Source organism: Cygnus olor, chromosome 6 (assembly GCF_009769625.2).
Source record: "Cygnus olor isolate bCygOlo1 chromosome 6, bCygOlo1.pri.v2, whole genome shotgun sequence".
NCBI classification, from domain to species: Eukaryota; Metazoa; Chordata; class Aves; order Anseriformes; family Anatidae; genus Cygnus; species Cygnus olor.
In genome coordinates this window covers 19,818,082-19,840,881 of record NC_049174.1, presented here as the reverse complement: position 1 = coordinate 19,840,881, position 22,800 = coordinate 19,818,082, and the positions used below count along the sequence as shown (strand labels likewise).

The 22,800-nt window shown below is 35.2% G+C and overlaps 1 protein-coding gene across 3 annotated transcripts in view; it reads left to right on the top strand.

The window, feature by feature from the left end:
- The window catches only part of UBR3 (ubiquitin protein ligase E3 component n-recognin 3), a 106,105-nt gene that overhangs the window by 43,710 nt on the left and 39,595 nt on the right, over window positions 1–22,800 (top strand). For all 3 annotated transcript variants that reach the window (XM_040562172.1, XM_040562174.1, XM_040562173.1), the window contains 12 exons: window positions 457–553; window positions 2,224–2,365; window positions 3,109–3,213; window positions 3,915–4,088; window positions 4,322–4,351; window positions 5,739–6,199; window positions 9,092–9,180; window positions 15,752–15,901; window positions 16,371–16,504; window positions 18,673–18,783; window positions 20,820–21,032; window positions 21,784–21,920. In XM_040562172.1, coding sequence (XP_040418106.1) covers window positions 457–553; window positions 2,224–2,365; window positions 3,109–3,213; window positions 3,915–4,088; window positions 4,322–4,351; window positions 5,739–6,199; window positions 9,092–9,180; window positions 15,752–15,901; window positions 16,371–16,504; window positions 18,673–18,783; window positions 20,820–21,032; window positions 21,784–21,920 — 1,843 coding nt within the window. The remainder of the gene's footprint in view (window positions 1–456; window positions 554–2,223; window positions 2,366–3,108; window positions 3,214–3,914; window positions 4,089–4,321; window positions 4,352–5,738; window positions 6,200–9,091; window positions 9,181–15,751; window positions 15,902–16,370; window positions 16,505–18,672; window positions 18,784–20,819; window positions 21,033–21,783; window positions 21,921–22,800) is intronic.

The window sequence follows — 22,800 nt, the reverse complement described above, 5'->3', positions numbered from 1 at the left end:
TTAAATATACTTCAAATTATTTTGAATTAAAAAAAATAAAATCCTCTGCACGTGTTTCAGCTGTCTTTTTATCAGGAATGTATCATTCTTCCTCCTCTGCCCCCCACATAGTGAAGTGCTATCTAACAGAAAACAAAACTAGAAGACAGTAAAATAAAGTTGCTTAATAGAAAAGATCTATTGCCTTAATAATTAATTTTCTGTTTTGGAACTAAGAAAAATATTTTTGATGGTGAAAGCATGATGTCTAGATAAGTAGTATTACTTCATAAGTAGGAGTAATTATTAATATAGAAAGTATGAAATATTGTTAGTAAGAGTTGAAAAAAATATGTACTATGCTGAAAAAATGATTATATAATAGAAAATTACATAATGCTAATGAAGAAGGAACTCTGGAATAAGTTGTAATGTCTATAAAGAGAATTTTAACGTGTGACTTATTTTAAACAACAGCTGAAGTCTGGGATAAGGAATTTGACCCTGTAATGGTAATACTCCGAACAGTTTACCGTAGAGATGTACAGTCTGCAATGGACAGATACACAGCCTTGTAAGTTGGATCATATTTAGAAATGTAATGTTATGTTGTTTACTGCAAAATATTTTTTATCTTTGTTTTTGCTGCCTGGGAATGTTAATGATGTTATCAATGTTTTCAGGTCTCAAGTTTGTCCTTGAGTGAATAGCTTATAAATTCATAGACAGTGTAACGGTTTTGAATAGCTTAGTCTGATACTCTTCCATAAATGTTTAAAAATATATCTGAAGTGATACAGACCAAGTAGTGAATATAATTGCAGACCAAATACTTAATCAAAAGTTAGACTTTAAAATCAGTTAAGTCACTTAAAGAAAGTAGCCTTTTTGTTTTATTTTATTTTACATTTAGGTAAATGGAACATAATATTACAGCCTTTCTCCCGTGAGGAGAGGCTGAGACTGCTCAACTTGGAGAAGAGGAGGTTTAGGAGGGATCTTATCAATGTGTATAAATACCCGAAGGGAGGATGCAAAGCAGACAGAGCCAGGCTCTCTTTTCAGTGGTGCCCGGTGCCAGGACAAGAGGCAGTGGGCAGAACCTTGAGCACAAGAGGTTCCGCCTAAACATCAGGAGGCACTCCTTTGTTGTACATGTGTCAGAACTTTGGAAAAGGCTGCCCAGGGAGGCTAGGGAGTCCGCTTCCTTGGAAATCTTCAGAAGCCGCCTGGACATGTCCTTGGGTGCCTCTAGGTGTCCCTGCCTGAGTGGGGGGCAGGACTGGATAACGTTCAGAGATTCCTTCTGCCCGTAACCGTTCTGTGCTTCTGTAATGGGTGTGTTGAAATTATGTTGAAGACGATGCATTTATTTCTGTATATTCGTGTATGACAGAAACCATGGGATAATTAAATGAGTTCTGATTTAAACACTGGAAAAAAACACTCATGGGCACTCTTCAGTTCTAAGATGCAACAAGATTTGGTCCTTGTTCTGTCCCTTACATTCTATTCAGTACAACTCTTACCCTTACAGACTGGGATTTCAACTAATTTAATCTGGTTCTCTTTTATTTCATAACTTGGGAAATAAAAATCAGGTTCAAAAAATTCTTAGGATAATTTCACTGTACTTGTTCTCTGCCCTTGTGCTTATTGTATTAAGTCAAAGACTCACTGTAAACATACACCGTAAGTGATTTTGAGAAAGTTAGTAATGCTAAGTATCTGCATTGTCTAGTGCACTGGATTCCAGCTCAGTATTAGAAATGTGGCTCCACATTGAATTTAACACCTAACTATATTTGGCTCTACCAACACAGTCATATCTATGAAGTTAGAAATTATGTCTAGCATTTCCTGCTGTTGCCTATAACCCAATACTGCAGGTGAGAATTTGCTGTTTGATGTTTGACTAATACATGGATTTTAGTGATGTGAAAAGTTTTCTCGCTCTTCTATTTGCCTTTTAGAATGAAAATAGAATTCTTAAGTTCATAGCAGTAGTAAACAATTTATATAGCTTTATAAATGTCATTTCAAGCAGTGGTAATCCACAGAAAAGTAGGACCGGACTCTGTGTATACTTCCAATTTTTGGAATGTTGCTTAGAGAAATTAAATGGCCGAGAGATGGTCGTCAGTTCTAAAGTTGATCTGAATAAAGAGTGCTGCATGGGCCTGTAACAGTGACAGCTGTCCACATTATTGCAGTATCTAACATAAGTCTGTTGTGTTTCAACAGTTTAAAGCAAAGTGGTAAATTTCCTGGCAACCCATGGCCTCCTTACAAGAAGAGAACGCCACTACATCCAAGTTACAAAGGTCTCATAAAGCTTTTACACTGTAAAACCTTGCACATAGTGCTGTTCACACTTCTTTACAAGGTATGGTTTTAATTCTCATTAGGTCTAGTATTTTACTTCCACTTCCTAGAGCAGGAGTGCTTAGAATCGTCATATTTTTATAGACTTTTTTTGGAATAGTCAGGTTCAAATTTATATAACTTTATTTTTGTTCTTAGGAGGAAATGCTTTCAATTAGAGTTGTTCTTCCTGTTGCTAATTGAGCTAAAACAAAACAAAAAAAAAACACAAAACAACATTAAAATGACTGAGGTGGTTAAAATCCATATAGTGTATTAATGTTGTTTTGCATGCCTAGTCTTTTCTTTTTAATTGATGCTCGTATCTCACAATACAACTTTCGAAAGCGCATGAAATAAAATTATATATATATATATATATATATATATAAATAAAGAAAGATAAATAAAGAAATAGTTATATACATATATATACACACACATATATACATACATACTTATATACATATATACACACACAGAGATATATATATATATATATATATATATATATATATATATATATAGCTCAAGGCCTCCTACCTTTCTTGGTGTGGGTAACCTGGAAGGTCATGCAAAGTAAATTGGTAGGTAGTGCTTTAAGTTTATTCATATGAGACTTCTGTTTTCTTGCTCTACCTCCCAATTTAGGTTACAGATGTCTGTCATGCTTTTTGGAAATTTCTGCTTTTTTCTTGTAATAGAGATTGTGGGAATATCAAAGATAAAACCTTTTATGATGTGTCTGTCTATTTTTCTGCCTAGATATTAATGGATCATCAGAATTTGTCAGAACATGTCCTCTGCATGGTTTTGTATTTGATTGAGCTGGGGTTGGAAAATTCTCCAGAACAAGAATCAGAGGAAGAGGTAAGAAGTTTTTTTTTTTTTGGGGGTGGGTGGGTGGGGGTGTTTGTCTAATGATTCAATATTTAACAAAAAAAAAAATGTTTACTAATTTTACCGTTTAGAACAAAACATTTTTTTAAGCAGGAATCAACTAAGCAATAAATATTAGAAAACTGCATACTCATATGAAGAGAAATTTGGTATCTTGTCTTATGTTGAAATGGTTTCTGTACTGATAACCTGGCAACACAGTTAAGTTGCATCCTTACTATTCTGTAAATCAGTTCTTTAAATTCCTTTTTTTTTGAATCAATTTCATCTAAAACTCGGTTAAATGTCTAGATTTTCAAATGAAACCATTATCACTGGGCACTTAAATGGTCAGTGATATTTTTCTTATATGTCTAACGATCTGCTGTTTTTTTTTTGAGCTTGACTTGTGTATAGTTTGTACTAATCTTAGATTATGCAGCTTTGTATTACCCTATGTAGTTTCTTTTGCTTTTTTTTCATAGTGTTGATAACATTATATATTTATTTATCAGAGCTGTAGTCCTCAGGGTAGGTATCAGTTATTATAATTAAAAGCTAGATGGACTTCAGTGAGGTACATACTATTCACATCTCATGAAGAGGTGATGGTTTCTGCAGTACAGTTATAAAAGCTGCATAAATTATTGTGACGCATAAGAGAATGTACACTTTTGTTTATTATTTTAAAGGAATCTGCAGGTGGACAAGAACGTTGCCATGACAGTTGGTTTCCAGGTAGTAACTTGGTTTCTAACATGCGTCACTTCATTAACTATGTCCGTGTAAGAGTACCAGAAACTGCTCCAGAAGTGAAGAAAGAACCACCTGCAAGTACCAGTTCAGATGGTTTAGCTTCATCACAAGTAAGTATATAAAAAACACTGGTCTCTTTCCTATTGCCTGTTTTTTTCTCTTTTTTTTTTTGGGGGGGGGGGAGTGTAGGCTGTATTTCTTATGCTTTTTATAAATTTCTTAGGATACTATTCTTTTCTCCAGTAATCTTTTCTAAGTATACTGATAGCAGAAATAGAAATTGTTTCACATATCTCCTTCCAAATGATATATTTAATGATTTTTTTTGTCCTCAATCTACCAGTGTTCAAGGCGGAAGAGCCTTCAGAGAGAGGTAGATCTGTGTGCAGTTTGTTCTCCTAAGCAATTAACTAGCAACATGACTTTAATTGTTCTAACCTTGATGTTCAGTGGAATTTTCTAATTTTCTTGAATTTCCTTTTAATTTATATTGAAAGGATTCATGCTTTTTTCATATTTTTGATTTTAATCTTAGGTAATAAACTTTTAAGGAAAAAAAGTCCTTACATTTTTAATACATATTTTCAAATTAAAACTTTCTATCAAATATAAAATGTCATTGTTAGCTTACCGCTTGAGCTTTTTGTTTAGGCCTGGTTTTGTCTTGCCAAGATATCACTAACATTTAATAATATAAAGTAGTTCTAGCTTTCTCAAATCTCGGTTAGTTTAACTTTTCATTGCAAGTGCATTTGAAATGATTAATGGCAATAAAAAATATATTTCTTTGGCAAAACCAAAAGGTTTGTAGCCAGTAGATAATATAATCTATCTGTAAAGGCTGCTTTTGTATACAGCACTTCTGATTATTGTATGCTGGACGTAAAGAAAGGTGTTGTAGTGAAATGCATTAGATATTCCTTTTGCATGTTAATATTAGGAAAAATACTTTAAAACTTGAAGTAGAGTGTTAGATGCAGTAGATTAAAACAAACAAGGTAGATTAGGTGAAGTTCAGTATCCCATCTTTATACTTGATCTCTGAAGTATTTGGCATCTTTTGGTTGCCCAGACTTTTGAGAAGTGGGTAAGATGTTAACAAGTTTTGAATCTTATGTTCAAAATACTCAGGAAACATCTCCACTATGGCTTCAGTATATGTGAGTTGCTTCAATGTTTCCTTAATTTGGGAATGCAAACAAGGCTAGCATAGAACAGAAACATCTGAATGGGCTCTGTCGTTAGTGTAACTGCGCTCATGGGTGCTAGATAGCAAGCTCTGCTTGCAAATATGGGTGTGTGATTTCTGGGTCTGACCTAATAAATCCACATAAAGTGGACAGTGCTCATGGGGATGTGCAGGGCTCATCTGTGTGAGATTATTATGTTGTGCAGCAGTGCTCAGTAGACTTAGGATAAAGAAATGGCTGAAGGATACTCTTTCAGGCATATCTATAATTTTAGTAAGAAACTACTCCTTGGAGAACAGAATTCTAAGTTTAACAAGAGTAAAGCCAGTTGTTTTTTTATAGACATTTTTTTGTACTTGGCTTTTTATGTAGCTGCATATTTTAGATTTGTATAAAAGTATGACATGTGGGGTTAATATTGTGATATACAAAATTTCAGTATGCTTTGGAAGAGAGAAAACCTTAAAATGTTTCATACATTTCATCCTAATTTAAAATATTTTCTGTAGTTTTATAAATGTATGTTGTTTATAATTGTATTTTGAAAGTTAAAATTTATTTTTTTCCAAGAATTCGGGGACGGCTCAAGTGTTCAGTTTGGTTGCAGAACGTAGAAAAAAATTTCAAGAAATCATCAATCGGAACACCAGTGAGGCAAATCAAGTGGTTCGGCCAAAAGCATCAATGAAATGGTCAGCACCTGGTGCAACTCCACAGCTAACCACAGCCATTCTGGAAGTCAAAGAAAGTATACTGTCCTTGCTGATTAAGTTGCATCACAAACTGTCAGGAAAACAGAACTCTTACTATCCTCCGTGGTTGGATGATGTGGATGTTTTAATCCACCCAGAAATTCCAAGATACTCTCATGGTGATGGAATGACAGCAGTAGAAAGAATTTTATTGAAAGCTGCTGTACAGAGCAGGTTGAATAAACGTATAATTGAAGAGATATGCAGAAAGGTGACACCTCCTGTACCACCAAAAAAGATTAGTTCTGCAGAGAAGAAAACTTTGGATAAAGAAGAAAGGTAACATTAATAAGAAAATAATGGGGTGGTAGAAGAACAGTGTGTGTTCTGCATCTATTGATTGATCTGGTGCTCAGTAGTGCTAGATTTATGTACGGGAGAAGCATAGGAATCAATCAACTAACTTTCCATATAGAAAAGTCTAAAGTTATTTCTTTCCCTCTAGAAAAGTTGTGATATTTGAAAGTAACTATTGTGTGCACTTACAGTTTAAGTTAAATTCTAGGGCTAACGTAATGGTGAAAATGAATGTTTCCAGTTCTTTGTGTCTGAGTGACTATTTTTCTCCCCTCAAATCCATAAAAGAGCTGGGGGCCTGTGGAGTTTATTAATGGACAATGTGATAACTGAAGTGACTAATCTCATTGCTTATATAACATAATAATACATATGATTATATCATATATAATGTCATTGCTTATGATAGTTAGGCTGTAATTTTCACTTTCTTTTTGTTTATTTTTCTTTTTTCCAAGTCCAGTTTTGTATTAATGAAGATCAAGCATACTGACCATTCAGTGATCACCCTTTTTAGTTACTTTGACATATAATGACAAATTTGGCATCACTCAGGCAAGGGGTTGTCACTATAGAAACCAAAATACAGAACTAGAAAAGAGCCTGAGCTGCTTGCAGTATTTTTCAATTGCAGTGTCATATCCCCGTGGGCCATCATGGAAAATTACAGAGCTGTTCTGAATCTGTCAGTTTGTTTATGTCTTCTTATTAAAGGCCTTTATTTACAGTCACTCTGCATTCAGCTGAGACGTATATTGAGAAATTCCCAGGGAGAAATAAATAAAAACAGGTTTAATGAACGCCCTGATATGATCCTCAAAAATAATGAATCCTAAGTTTGTTGTAAATAGAAGTTATTTTGAGAAACGGTGGCAGTAAAATGTGACAGACAAAGGGACAGAGGTACTCAGATTTTTAAGGTGCCTTTAAGAAAACAAGTTTGAAGCTTTGACACATAAACAGGGCACTTCAGGGTAACAAGTTGCGTTAAGTTAGCTGCTTTGAGCCTGTGCAAGTCTATTTCTGTGCCAGGACTGTGGTGATTAGGCAGTACTGGGGACTAAAGAGGACTCAGATGCCAAGTGATTGTTCTTGAATTCCTTGTCAGTAACTCTAGTTGTCTCTAACTGGCTGGAAAAAAAAATTGTTGTTAGTGCTGATGAACAGGATTTGTAGCTCTGATAGAGCTTCCCTAGCTGCACTGGGGCAGTGCTATGTGAAGTCCCTATCCATGGGACACATAGGTTTTCACAAGCTCCATGTGGTGAGCAGCTGTAGCATGAGTTTGATTTTTTCCCCACTTGAATTTTCCCATTTCCTCTGTCTGTAACCTCTTGTCAAAGTGTTACTTTAGGAAGTACTTCCTAGTACTTTAGGAAGAGGCAACTTGGGTAAATATGCATACTGTAGTGGGTAGATAGTGACACGTGTAAAAATATATCAAAACCAGACACTGATGAGCACAGGAATAAGGAGATCATGCAGAACTAAATGTAAATGGTACATCCCACAGGGTATTTTAAAAACAAGGTGAAATGTTTCTATAAAAACAATAGGATACATAAATAAAACCTTGAAGGATTGGTTTAGGATATGAAGATGAAAACATGAAGAGAACAGAAATATAGTTTAATGGTCTTCTTATCTGAGACAGCAAGTGTTAAAAGCCATGCCCTACTCAGGAAAAACAAATGAAAAGGGGAAAAATGATGGGATATTACTATGTATTGTTAATTTGTTACACTGCAAAGGAATAAAAGCAAATAGTACAAGTAAAAACTTATATGGTACCATACCGATTCAGTGGAGATGGAACTGGGAGCTGGACATCCCTTTGCAGGTTTGGATCAAGATCTTTGTGATATTGGCTTTAGAGTGAATAGATGGTGAGCTGTACCATTGTGGAGAGAAGAGTAATTTTTCAGATGGCAGTGGGATGAAAAATAGGGGGCATATTTAAGTATTGTCTGATAAAAACTCACTGTTTTTGCTGAACTAACAAAAGATGTTGCTGTTCTGTAGTTAATGTTTGGAGCAATAGGGGAGTTATAGAATAGCTGGTCATATTGCCTTGGATAGGTCAGTAATACAGTTTAAGGACAGATGAGAATGTGTCTTAACTAATGCCTTCCATTTGTAAATCTAGAGCTGTGTTAAACAATGAGGAAAAATTCAGTGAAGTCAGCTTGGCTCCAGACAGATAAGGGCTTTCAAACTGGAGGCTATCTCAAACTTAAGTCAAGGTATAAAAACTACTGGTTGGCAGTGTCTTGGGTGGAAGTCAGGGAGAGGACACCAGTATGAGGAGCCTTAGATGAAAAAGAAGTTAGTCATAATTGTTTCCCTTGGCATCAGGCTTGATGTCAAAAATGAGTGAGGTAGGCTTTATTATTATTATCTACCTGTAGAAGTTGGTTAATTTGTTTGTTCGTGAGTACTAGTTTTTGCGCAATGCTTGGCATTTCATTCTGTTATTCTTCCTTTGTGTAGCAGAAAGATAACTTTCAAGAATAAGGTCCTAGGTGGTGCTGGTGTTTTAGTTTGTTTTTCTGTTTTTAATGATACCAAGCCTTAATCCGTTAAGGATCCCTTGGAGGTATTTTAGGACAGGATTTCATTATTTCCTGTCAGACTTTAGACCTTTTGCTGGTTTGTTTTTATTTCTTGAAGTCTACTTTTAGAATAATAGATTCTTTTTTTATTCTTGAAAATTAATCCCTTATTTAGAGAGAACTAGAATTTTTGAATGAGATTGTTTAATGTGGTAAGTGTAATCAACCTGACAGTACAAATTATTTTCTTCCATTTTACACTTACTTCCCCCCACCTTCCTTTTCCACATCCTTCCACTCTCCTCTTTTTTTTTCCACGCAGGCGACAGAAGGCCAGAGAAAGGCAACAGAAATTGTTGGCTGAATTTGCTTCAAGGCAGAAAAGCTTCATGGAAACTGCCATGGATGTTGGTAAGTTTTTGTGTTGTTGACTACTGTAAATTTTTTTCATGCAAGTATTACTGTTAGAAGTTAAAAGCAAACAAAAAGCCACACAAACTCTACCACTGCACTAAAGAATTATGCAGCTTAGTCATGTTTTCTAGAGCAGATAATACTGAACATGTAATTGCTAAGGAATGAGCTAAATGATCTTGAAAGTACTTAAGAACAGCACATTACCTGAAGGAAATAAAATTATTTTTTTAGTACACAGTAGATGATGTGATTACATTTTGTGTGTTGTGTTCTGAAGTATTTACTTTTTAATGTAGAACTTTCCAAAGTTAGTCTGTCTCTTCAAGATTGCATTTAATTTAAGATAAAGACACACAGACACAGACACAGATTTCTAGGTTGGAAGAGACCTCAAGATCATCGAGTCCAACCTCCGACCTAACCCTAAGTACTCCACTAAACCATATTGCTAAGCTCTACATCTAAACGTCTTTTAAAGACCTCCAGGGATGGTGACTCCACCACCTCCCCGGGCAGCCCGTTCCAATGCTTAATAACCCTTTCGGTAAAGAAGTACTTCCTAACATCCAACCTAAAACTCCCCTGTCGCAACTTTTGCCCATTCCCCCTCGTCCTGTCACCAGGCACGTGGGAGAACAGACCAACCCCCACCTCTCTACAGCCTCCTTTAAGGTAACTGTAGAGAGCGATAAGGTCGCCCCTGAGCCTCCTCTTCTCCAGGCTGAACAAGCCCAGCTCCCTCAGCCGCTCCTCGTAAGACTTGTTCTCCAGACCCCTCACCAGCTTGGTCGCCCTTCTCTGGACTCGCTCGAGCACCTCCATGTCCTTCCTGTAGCGAGGGACCCAAAACTGAACACAGTACTCAAGGTGCGGCCTCACCAGAGCCGAGTACAGGGGCACAATCACTTCCCTAGACCTGCTGGCCACACTGCTTCTTATACAGGCCAGGATGCTGTTGGCCTTCTTGGCCAACACCATAGAGCATATGATATATATGCTCATATACCTCTCATATACCAGAGACCATATGATTTCACCATAGAGCATCAAATTTTAATATGGCAAAGGTTTTGCATTTTTAGTTAATGTATACAATGAGGCAAGCATAATTTTCAGATGATCTTAGTTGCTCTGAGTGATGATGCTGTAGTCTGTGTCATTTACAGGCTATACAGCAAAATCAGTTGTTTTTCTTGAGGATAAGTTCTTTCATATTTTGCTGTATAGAAACCTGTAATCTTGATTAGCTTACTTGTGTTTAACTGAGGAATGAAAAATACTTTTGTCTGGATTAATTCATTGAAAACTAGCACTTTTGAAAGGTATGAAAAAGCAGGAATCTTTTCTTTTTTCCTTAACTTTCCTCCTCTGTGTAATATGGACATGTTCTATTGGGAAAACATGAGAACACATAACTGTTTTCTGGACATTGCACTTCAAAAATTTCATAATAGCTTCCTCCTGACTGCATAGACTGTCCAGTTTTTGCTCCGTTACCTTTTACATATGTTCTGTGACAACTGCTTTGCCATTCAAGCTTGCTTGGATGTAATTAAGTGAAAATTACGAATAGTTACGTCAATGAACTGGAATGGAACAGAATCCACTGTTCTGTCTCTAGCTGTTTGACTGCAGGACAAATATAAAAAGTAGAAAAATAAACCAAGTAACATCATATTAAGAACAGTAGATAGAGCTCTTGAAATACTTGGGGAGAATGGCTAGTGCGTGAAAGTGGTGTTAAGTAGTCACACAGTGACAACTCCAGAGGTCTTGTACCCTGCTAGTGTACCTGCTTCTACATTTTTGTTTTGAGTGTTTATCTCAGTGTGAAGCTATTGTTTGTCTATCATAATGTGGAACTTCATGCAAGAGATTTTGGAAACGTTGCTGCCTTTCAGGCTGAACTTGTGAAGAACAAAAATAAATCCCTCTGCTTCAGGTTAATGGTGGCCTTTAACAAATTGCAGTGATATTTGTAATGATATGTGTATCTAAGTTTTATAAACATGAAATATTTTGATTCATTCCAGGCAAGCTACAAAGCTGTTTAATCAAATATAAGTTAATGAAAAAAAGTAAATTGGTTAATTTATGCATTATAAATATTAAAATATTTTGATTTTTGTTTATAGTTTTGCTGTATCTGAAGTGTCCAATGTGATTTTTTTTTTTGGGCATGCCTTTTGATGAATATGCAGTACCATCTTTTTGTTTCTTTCCTATCACATGCAGTTGCAGCAGGACATCATTTTGTCCTTCAAGCAAGTTCTCCTTAGCTAGTTTTTAAAAAGGAGTGAACAGTTCTAATGCAAGGTGACATACATTTCCTAACTCTCAATCTTCTGAACCCAGATAGAAAAATAAATTAAGTACTGATCTCTTGAGAATATATATGCTGGGTCAGGACAGAGACTATTAGCATACTAATGGTTGCTTTGATGCTAGGGGGCCACTCTGAAGCACAACGTGTACAGCAGTAAGTACGTTGACTACAGTCAGAGGTTGTAAACTATATTTATCATGTTTAGACACCTTTACACAGCCCTTTGGGTTTTGAGGTTTTGCTGACTAGGGGAAAGAAGGGGAGTGAATCATACCCTTAAACTAGGGAGAGCACAAAATAGAAAAGAAAATAAAAGGCAGCAATGCATTCTGTAATAAAATGGAGATTTTAGCAGACTGATCCGTTTTAGATAGGAGGTAGCAAATGCTGGGATTTTGTAAATTTGGGTCTTTTGCTCCTATTAGTACAAATCTAAGCCAAGAACTAAATAATAAACTTCTTTTAAAACCCATGGGAGTAGTGAAATGTTTGGCACTACTCTAGGTTTCTGTCTCAGTTTAAATATTTTCATCCTTTAGTGATTTGAACTTTGTTGTTCTTAATGAGGTTCATATTTATCCAGATTTCTGGATTAATTCACAGGGGCAAAGAAAACTCCCAGAACACTCTGTAAGGCTGTGGGGTTTGCTCTGACAGCAGACAAACCTCAGGAAAGAAACTTGGTGAACTGGTGTCAGTATGTCGTGTTGTTATTGTGTATTTCCAATTCATTCCTTCACAGGCATTGATGTCATTAGGGCAAGTGTGGGTGAAACCAGTTAGATAAAACTCCCCCAAAGATTTAAAACCGTGAGCATCTTTGGTTGTTTTCCAAAGAGTGATTAACATAAAATACACTTGCTGTTTTATATGACTGCTGGCTGGCGGGTAAAGCCAGGCTTTGCCCTATCAACTAGAAGCACATCAGTCCTCCTTGTTCTCTTGTTGCCAGTACCTACTTTTTGAATCTCCAGAGACATGTTGAGATATCTTGTTTTGGGTGACAGCAATTTTCTTACAGAAGAGAACTTCAGGTTCCTGCAAAACCTGCTTGAAAGGTAGAAGGTTAATATGCCCCCAAACCTGTATCTTTAAAAATAGCTGACAGAGGATTCCTTTTGTTCTCATAAATGCAATGTTCTAAGATGTAACTGAAGTGCTATTTTCATGGAAATACCTTCTTAGCCTTCTTAGTGTTGGCATGTAGAGGTAGGTCATGTAGCTAGTGAGCCAGGGTCTGCTGCTTTCACAGGAGCTCCGCAGAGACAAAACTTTGGAAGGCAAGATGAGGACTAGAATGGCAAGATTGAGAAGATCACTATATGTGGAGTTTTCTTCATTTTTTTTCCCCACACTGCCACTGATCTATTTTTACCTCAGGAGTTATGCTGTCAGAAGGAAGCTAAAAACTAGTTTAAGCCAGTAATCATGGTTTGTAGTAGTCCATTCAAAAAGAACTGTCTTTTTTTTAGTCTATAATTTCTTGGAGGTTTTAAATCCTTTCCTATTTCTCTTACCTATGCATTTTGTGTAGATTGACTTTTTTTTTGCCTTCTCTGGAGGAAATCATTTATTAGGAAGTCCTCCTTCGTGCTAGAAATCTAGCTCCTATGAAATTTTACTGTTCACTGAAGTCACCTAGCACTAGATGTAGCTATGAAGGAAGTATCTATTTGGTTATTGAATTCTAAAATTAGCTTGTTTTTCATTTGTCTGCACATAGGAAATAATGTGTCTGATCTGTATACTTCTAAATTGATTGGAAGTACCTTTTAAATACTAACATCTTTCTTTCCTTATGTTTAGAATATGGAATTCATGATGAATGAATGATATTTTATCAGTAGAATGTTAGCTGATCCTAAGGACTTCTGCTGAATTGTTCAAAATGAGATTGCCACACTATTCTCTTCCTACGCTTACTAAAAAAATATTGAATGGTTGCATATTTTGTTTCATTGACATAATTTTAGAAAACTATAAAGACAGGAGCTCTGTGGTCACGTCATGTATTTTTGATATACAGGTATATGAGAGTGTGCATTACACAATTATGAGGTGATGTTAAATATGAAAAGCAGCTTTAATGTAACAGGAGGAAGTAAACAATTGCTGCAAGGTTTTCTGCTTGCTTGGACTCTTGCAATAAAAAAATGTTTGCAGTTGATGCATTTTGCTTTTTTGTTCATTGTTCATCTGACTGCCACTAGATGGTGATAGATGTGTATAATATTAACAGCTGTAGGTCAAGGAAGATTGTAGTTCATTTTCATATGACCCTCAATAACTGACTGAGAAATCAATACTTACTAAAACAGTGTAATTTTGGTTCTGACTTGTGAGTGAGAACATTGCATGGATTCTTTCGTAGCAAAGAAAGATGCTGCCTTGAATCCAGCTCGTCTCTCCTCATAGCAGCAGGCCTCCTTTTCTGAGCTTGCTGTGGGCTTACGGAAGAGAGCATTCCTAAAAGCATTTCTGCATGAGGACTCTTGATACGCTTCAGGTTTTTGGGTTCTCTATCCAGCACCTTGGCCTACTTAAGGAGATAAAGGGCACATATGAAGGTCAGGAGGCAGTGTTCTTCTTTTGATAACTCATCTTCTAGGAAAGAACGGAAGCAAAGCACCCTTATATTCTAGAGCAGGAGTTTGAGTGTGTGTGTTCCTGAGCACTTAGGAGAGGATCATTTAGTCCTGTGGTTCTTCCAAAACAAAAAAGAATTCTTAGCTTTATTTCTAGATTTTTTTTTTTCAGCAGAGAGCATCTCAAGTGGATTTTGGCACAGCCTGTTCCTGCACAGACTGCAGAAATGATTTTAAATGCTGTACTTTTCTCCTGCTGTGCATGAAATTTCTCTTGAACTTAGCTTAAGAAATCAGTAGTGTGTGAAAACTGTTAAGTAAAGAATTTTCATTTTATCTTCAGATAAAATCTAGCTTCACTTAGCATTGATTGTAACGTAACCTGACTGAACACAGCCCTGTAAAACCTGCTGTAGCTGATCCTGCTTTGAGTGGGGTGGTTGGACTAGATGATCTCTAGAGGTTCCTGCCAACCTCAGCCATTCTGTGATATTGAACCAGACGTAGAAATAACTACAAATTCCTTCTCTTTTGTTTAACATCCTTCACTCCCCCTGCCTCCAAAAAATACTATCGCTACTTGTCATGTGAACAAAGTTGCATTAGTTGTAATTGATTCAGTACTTTGATCTTTAGCTTTTAGCACTTCTGACTGTGTACCTAGGAAATAATAATGTGGACCACTGGGAAAACAGATCTGATGTTACATTTTTATAGTTAATCTTAAATTATACATTACATTTTATATAGAATATCAGAAGATTGCTTTGTTAAGGCACCCCAAATTTTTAAAGACTGTACAAGTTTCATGTAAAAAAAAAAAAATAATTTGTATGTTTCCTTAAACTACATTTATGTTACAAAATGACTGCATTACATACTGCTTGTTGATAAGACAGATTACTAGTAGTATTTTTTTAAACTCAGTGGAAGGATGTACGTATGATATAGAAGAACCAAGGTGGAGAAGTGTCAAGTTTATATATAAAAAATACATATATTAAAACAGGTACTTCCAGGTTAATGTAAATGTTGAAACATTTACTGTTGATTCTTATACAACTTACGGGGTATAGCCTGAAGGCATCTCGGTCTTGAAGGTGGTTTGTCTAAAAGGAGCTCACTTGACATACTCCCAATTTGGCAGTTAGACCTGATGACCAGATCTGCACGTTAGGGTTGATACTGCTGTTTAATTCATTCATCTTGTCTCATCATCTTTAAAATTATTTTCTATTTCTTCAGACTTACTCTGGCAATAATTAGAAGGAAAATGTTAGTTATCAGCATCTCTGGTTTTAGTAGAGATTCACATTCGTTACCCTTCATCCCTATATATTCTGAGTTTTCAGTACAGTATCTAATGAAATAGAAGTTGCTTCGTATCTTTATTCATCTTTTAAAAAGATGAAGTTTAATACAGAACTCAAACTAAACATTTAATTCCACCAGAAATAGTTTTGAACATGAGAATACATGTACTTCCTTGTATAGATGTCTTTCTGCTTGAAGCAGCAAGGTTAGTTTCAAGTAACCTTCAATATTTTCGTTCTAGATTAACTAGAGAGAAATGATTTTGACGTGTTCTTCACTACATCAGAGCAATTGGATTTCTTGCCCTTTGTATAATGTTGGTTTTCTTATCCTTTTTTAGAATCACCAGATGCTGATATTGCCATGGAGATAGCTACATCAGAACAGCATGTTTCTGAGGCAATATATGATTGTGTAATTTGTGGGCAAAGTGGTCCTTCCACTGAAGACAGACCTACAGGGCTAGTTGTACTATTACAAGCATCTTCAGGTATGAATGTGACTTGTTAGATAAGCAGTATTTATACAGCTTTTATTATGCATGCATAAATATTGTTGAGTTTCATGGAGCATGGAAAGAGAATGGAAGTCCTCTTTTTTTTTTGTATGGATGGTCTGCCCTGAGGCTCATCTGTAGATCTAAGGATACTGGGAAATTTTAAATGTTTGGGAGAAGAGTGAACAGTTTAATTCCCCGCTGTTGTAGTTTATTTTGTAAAAGTAGCACATATGCAGACCTGCAGGAAAATGGACACTAGAGAAAAAAAAGAAAATAAAATAGCTGTGTGTATACACAATTCCAGTACAAAAGCACTCTTTTCAGAATTTAGTTTCTTTAGTAATTTTTTTTACTGTTTAATATCAACAGAACTTATTGTAGTTACAAACCAGAAATTGTTGCTTGTTTTCTTAACTCTTCAGCATATTGTTTTTCTTTCTTGCTTCTTTTCTGTATACAGTGTTGGGACAATGCCGCAATAGCACTGAGCCAAAGAAACTGCCAACTACTGAGGAGGAGCAGATATACTCTAGGGATACCTGTGCAGCACTGCATGATGTGAGGCTTACAACTTTACAGCGATACTTTAAAGATGTAAGTATTTCATTTGAATAGTACTACCATTTATGAAGTGAGGTGTGTGAAAAGGTATAGGAAATTACAAAGTAAGAGTCCTCCTCCTAGTTTCATTTCTACTTTTAGCAAACAGTTTGTACTGCAGTAGTTACAAAGTGTTTACATTTGATAGCGTCCTTATTTTTAAATAGTGTCTAGCTTTCCCCTAGTTACGTTTTTAGCACAGGCAAATAGTATGTCTACGGAATGTATATTTGTTAAATATCTATGCAGGTCTTGTCTAAAAGAGGGTATTTCATAAATCAGTGTAACCACACAATTGAGAGGTGCTTTTGCTGTCTTAGTTATTACTTTCAAAACACCAGCTTTCTTGCAGCCATTCTGTGGACCCAATCTTACTAGGAACTGCTTACTACAAGTAACCAAGAATTACTCTTGGTTAAAAGTATTTCAGTGGCAGAGAGGAAGTAGAAAGAGTAGTTTTGACCTGTAATTGTTTTCTGAACAACCACAGAGAAAGTGAAGATGGGTGGATGGGAATGAGGGGCCAGCAGAAGACTTGATCCTTTTCTGTTATATCCTCAACTCTACAAAATGACTGAAGTTCACATTTACTTTCATTGATATATTATTGTCTGCTTTGCAGTTCTGTTAGTTGTTCCAAGCAGAGTTTTGTATTGCTTCATGTAACTAAAAGCAATACGTTACAGCTTTTCATATTTAATTTTGAGAGCCAATTCTTTTTGCTTAACAGGACTCACTCACTGTTAGACCTTTATGGAAATGCTGTCTGATATTTTCCCTGCTACAGTATAAAACAGTTCCGTAAGATGATACGAATCTCTTCCCAGAAATTATTCTCGGGGAGGAGGAAATGTGTCCTATGACCCTAGATTTGTGTTTATAGATTAGTCCTAGGCGACATACTGGCTCTTAGGCAGATTTAACCAAATAATCTGCATTTAGAAGCTTACATATTGGCTTTAAAGAGGAGAAGGAAAAAAAAGAATTTTTACTCATATATGGTTGCTAGCTTTCTCAGTCTGTGATCCACAGATAGTTGAAACAGGCCAAGTTTTTCTTTTTGGCATTGATGGCATTAGACATTGTTTCTATGAAGCTGTCCTCAGTTAACCTAGGATTTCTTTTTTTAATATGGATATTTGCCTAAAAATAAAGTAGCACTCTTTATTTATCGGGTATTTGTATAACATCTCAGTTTCTCATGCTGAGGAAGTGTCAAGTCTGTGTGTGTAGGTAATGTATACCCATGTTTGTTTAATGTTCCCCATTGTTAATGAATGTTACTTCCTAATGAATAGATTAAAAGTACTGAAGTAATACTGTAGCTTTATTTTTACATTTGCATCCTGCAAATGAAAGACATTCCAAGCAAACTGTTATCTCAAAAGCCTGATCTCACCGAAGTGTATTTTTCCATTTCTGTATGGTAACACTACCAACAGACTAGTCTAAAATACACTAGAATGCGATGAGCAAATGCATCCTGCTTTTAAGACTTTCAGTCCTGATTCAACCATTAGTTGAATTAGCTATTTCTGATTTCAAGTTTCCAGGTCAATACTGTGCTAAAAAAAAAAAATCTCTGTTTGAAAGAACTAATCCTTAAATTTCTTTTGGCATAAAAATGGAAACATCTGTTCATGTCTTGAGTGGCTTGTTCAGCTGAGCTAAGCAACAAGAAGTCCTTTTGTTTATCTACTGTGTCCTTCCCAGTAAGAGTCCTTCCTCTAACAGCAGATTTCAGGAGGCATGAGAATAATTTCACTCAGATGTGAAAAATCTTAAGTTGTGAAACACAAGCAGTTAATTGTTAATTCTTGATCATGGGTGTGTGTGTGTGGAATATCAAAAAGTAATGTGCTATATACAGTCTGGACAAAACAGGCCAATTTTTTTCCATAACGGTTACTTTTGCATGTTCTTAACTGAAATATGACATTTCCTGCCAGTCAGGGAATATTTTTTTCCCACTGAAGGAATAATCACTTAAATAGATCATTTTTCATCTGGATAAGTTATTTCCATAATATATGTCATTTAGATAGAATGCAAATAAAAAAATTTCTAATCTTAAAATGAGTTTTGGTAAATACCTTGTAACCCTTATATATATAGTTCTTTGTTTTTCTTACTTGTTCTGGTTTTTTGATTGTTTTTTTTAGAGTTCCTGCCTTCAAGCAGTGTCAATAGGCTGGGAAGGAGGTGTTTACGTACAAACCTGTGGTCACACTTTGCACATAGATTGTCATAAATCTTACATGGAATCTTTACGGGTAAGTAAAACAAAGATCATCATTTTACTTGGATTTTAACTGTTCTCAATAGAATCCATTGGATTTACACTGTCCAATTCAGGGAAAAAAAGATTGGATACTTAAGTTTTGCGTCAGTGGATAAGATATTTTTATGATGCTTCTGAAATGTAGATATTAGATCTTACTACACTGTGACGTTATTAGCAGAAGTGTTTCATTTTCAGTTATTCTGATACGTCAGGAAAAAAAACTAAATTAATGCTATTATTAAAAAATCATTGATTTTCTTTTTTTTCCTGTCATACATATTCAGGTAAAGAATTTCTTAGTTTTTTTATTTCTATTTCATAGACTCCTATTTTGATGTTTAATTTGCATTAGAAGTTACTGAAGAACGTATTTTACAAACATAAGTTTGGTTAATTTCAAACATGAGTTTTCATATTAGGAAAGTTAGATTTTTATTTCCAGTTAGGTAAGATATGTTACTTATATACAAACAGTTTAAATAAATGAGTTGAAATGGCTTCACTCTTGTGAATTATGCCTTTTGCAACCCCCCCCCTTTTTTCTTCTCCTTAGAAAATATTATTAGGAAATTACTTCTACGTATATGGTTTTAAAACAGTTTATTAGTTAAACCTCAGAAGTTGTAGGTTGGAACAGACATTCATGTTTTTGCATGGTCTGAGAAAATTGATTTGTTTCCATTGATGTTGCTGGCCTCCTGCACCCCCTCAACCTTTTTGCAGCCCCATTACAGATCTCGTCAGTGACTCTCTAGAATGTTACCATAAGCTCCGCAGTGGTAGGAAGTGATCAGATTAAGCAATTGTTATTTTCTATGGTATTTAGTCTTTATTTTATTACACTAAATGATAACTTTTTGTTTGATAAGAAATTGCTTTATCACTGAAGTTTCATGTGGTAATTCGTAAGTTTTATTTTTTTCATATGTTTGTGTTCCTGAGAAAAATTATTAACAATGTTCTGTAGTTGTAGTATTAGCATTATTCATACTGTGAAACTTACCCTTTGAGGAACTGGTAGCTGGGCCACCTTTATTGGATTCAATGATGAATTGTTCTTTTCTATTTAAATGTAAAGATCCTTTTAGGGTTAATTATGTCATCAAAATAAGTAAAATCTGGGCTTTCACTGTAGAATCTTAATTTATGGAATATTAGAAAAATAACATTTTGCATCATATAGGTACTGAATTCCCTTTCCTGGTGGCTTCTCACTTAAACAGCCAATAAATTATTATTCTGTCTCATTCTGTTCTTGAAGATTTCTAGATTATAACAATTTTTATTATTTATTAGTGTACAATAATTATGACAATTTCTAGCATTCCTAGTACCAAAATAATTTATATAGACTTGTGTTCATCTGGATTAAACATCTATTTTTATTAAACATTTATTTTTATGTAATACAATCAGAGATCAACATCCAGAAGAGTATGCCTAAGTTTACCGGGACCCTTGGGGCTATTCACAACACTGAAACAGGGTCATTTGCCAGTAACGGGAGTACTCTGAAAGTGGTCCCACTTCCCAAACAGATACTTCCATATCCATTTTCTTATCCTTTGTGGTAAAGAGGAAGTGATAAGCTTTTTTTGTCATGCTGCCCTCCAGTGGCTACTTGATTAAGTTTCTTGGCCTGTACTTTTGAGAAATATCGAGTATTTTTCATGACTGAAAATAAAACTACCTTTTGACAAATGAAGAGTTGCTACTAAGGGAATCTCAAACAATGGGAGTTGATAGAGCACATGTGAAATATTCATAATACCACACTGAAGTGTTTTGTAGTTTGTTATGGTGATATTGTAGACAATGAAGAGTACTTTAAATTAGACGTTGTGAGTCGTTGAATTTGAGGGTTGTAATAGTCTGTAGTGAAAAAGCCCTAGCTACTAACTTGAGTGAAATTTTTTCTTTCTTTACAGTTTTTAGTTTTAGAATTTTTATCAATGCACCTGAAACCAAAACTACGAAGTCTAATCTTTGGCAAATTTCAGCTATACTTTCTTTGTTTTCTTTTAGAATGACCAGGTCCTCCAGGGTTTTTCAGTCGACAAAGGAGAATTTACCTGTCCCCTCTGTAGGCAGTTTGCTAACAGTGTTCTTCCTTGTTATCCTGGAAACAACATGGAAAGAAGCCTTTGGCAAAGTCATAGTAACAAGTGTATGCAAGATCTTGTACAGGAGGTGGAAGACCTTCAAGAACAGCTGGGAACTTTCCCAGTAAGCATCAGTGTAAGGCAGAAAGATCCTTGTTAATTTGCCTCTACCTTTCAGTTTTTACATTATTGCATTTGTGACCTCTTAGAAACTCGACAGCACGGGAAACTTAATTTCCTTTTGATAAAGAAGATAACATTTTATTGTTCAAGCAAAATATTTTAAATGTTTACAGTATTTACTGGAGGGCCTGTTAAAAATAAGCCATAAAAAGCTATGAAGAAATTTGATTCATATATTTTTTTGGAGTACATTTTCACTTCTTTCCATAGTAATTTACATAGAATTGAGTCATGTAACATTAAATTCATGTATCATTTCTTGACAATGTGAAAACACCTATATCCTTGTAACTGGAATCTATTTAAATAATATATATTATGAACACTTGGATATGGATTATTTGTTGTACTTGGCATGCAGTGTAGTGGATGCTCCCATATTGCAAAGTTTTGTGAGGTCTTTTTGAATCATGGAATTAACTTTGTTATTATTGTTAGCCTTCCTGTCTTGATAGAGATGTTATTTTCATGTACTTGTGCAATGCAGGTGCATTCTAAAATAATGCAAGTTCAAGAATCTCACTGCTTGCACTATTCTGAACAAATCAGAATAACAAAACATTCTGTGAGACAGAATATTAACATTTAATAAATATTTTTCATGATTGCAAATATGTTTTTATAAATACGAAATTAGTATACTTTGTGATCAGCTATTGCATTTCTTCAGGTAGAATTAAGTAATCTTTTGTCTTTGTTCATAGTCTGAAACCAATCTCAGTAAAGAAATGGAATCTGTAATGAAAGACATAAAAAGTACCACACAGAAGAAGTACACAGATTACAGCAAGAGTCCTGGATCACCTGACAATGATTTTCTGTTTATGTATTCAGTAGCCAGGTGAGAATCATACAATGTAAGAAGAAAAATTTTGGTTATCGCTAATGGTATTACCACATAAGTTTTCCTTTTTAATTTTTTTAATTAAGATTCTATCACATCCTCCCTAAAAAGTGCTTTCTGAGCAATTAGTATATCAAGGTTGTATTTTCTGATTTTTATATGCAGGCATATGTAAGATGGAATTACGTGCCTCTCAGTTCATTTTTAGTTTATGCAGCAGTGGAGCAAAACCTGGAGAACATCTTGTGTGCTGCTTGTCTAGTTCTATTCTTTATCCAATGTTTTGCTATCCATATATCAAAATTTTATGTTGAATTTATTTTCTACCTTCCTTTCCCAAACTATTAAATCTTCTCTGCCGTTACTTAGCAGAATTAGTTTTTCTCTATTTTTTTTAAATCACAGGGTATTTTTCATCTCTCCATTATATGTTAGTTTTGCTTACTTAATTGGGGATCACAGAAGGAGCCTTTCCTGTATCAGCAGATGGGGATCTCTTGTCATATAATATTTTTTTAACAGTGTCAAAAGTACTAGTATTTTTTCTGTGATATGTGATTCCAGATTATTGCTGTCAGTGTCAGAGCAAGCATAGCCAAGAAGAGGAACCAGTCCCTCCCTCTGTCTCTGTAGCATTCATTTTAAGATGCTCTGAAACGTAAAACTGTTTGGATTTACTATAATATACTATAATACGAGGTTTTTCCATAAGAAGGTGCTGAAATACTCATTAAGCAACCAATTTTCAAAACCCTTAATAAGTAAGCTCTGCAGGGAAGGTGGTGACTGCAGAGAAAGTGCAAGCATGGAAGTGATATAATCCAGTAGCATTTTTTACGTTTTTTCCATAAACTCTGTTTGCTGACTGTCTTTACCA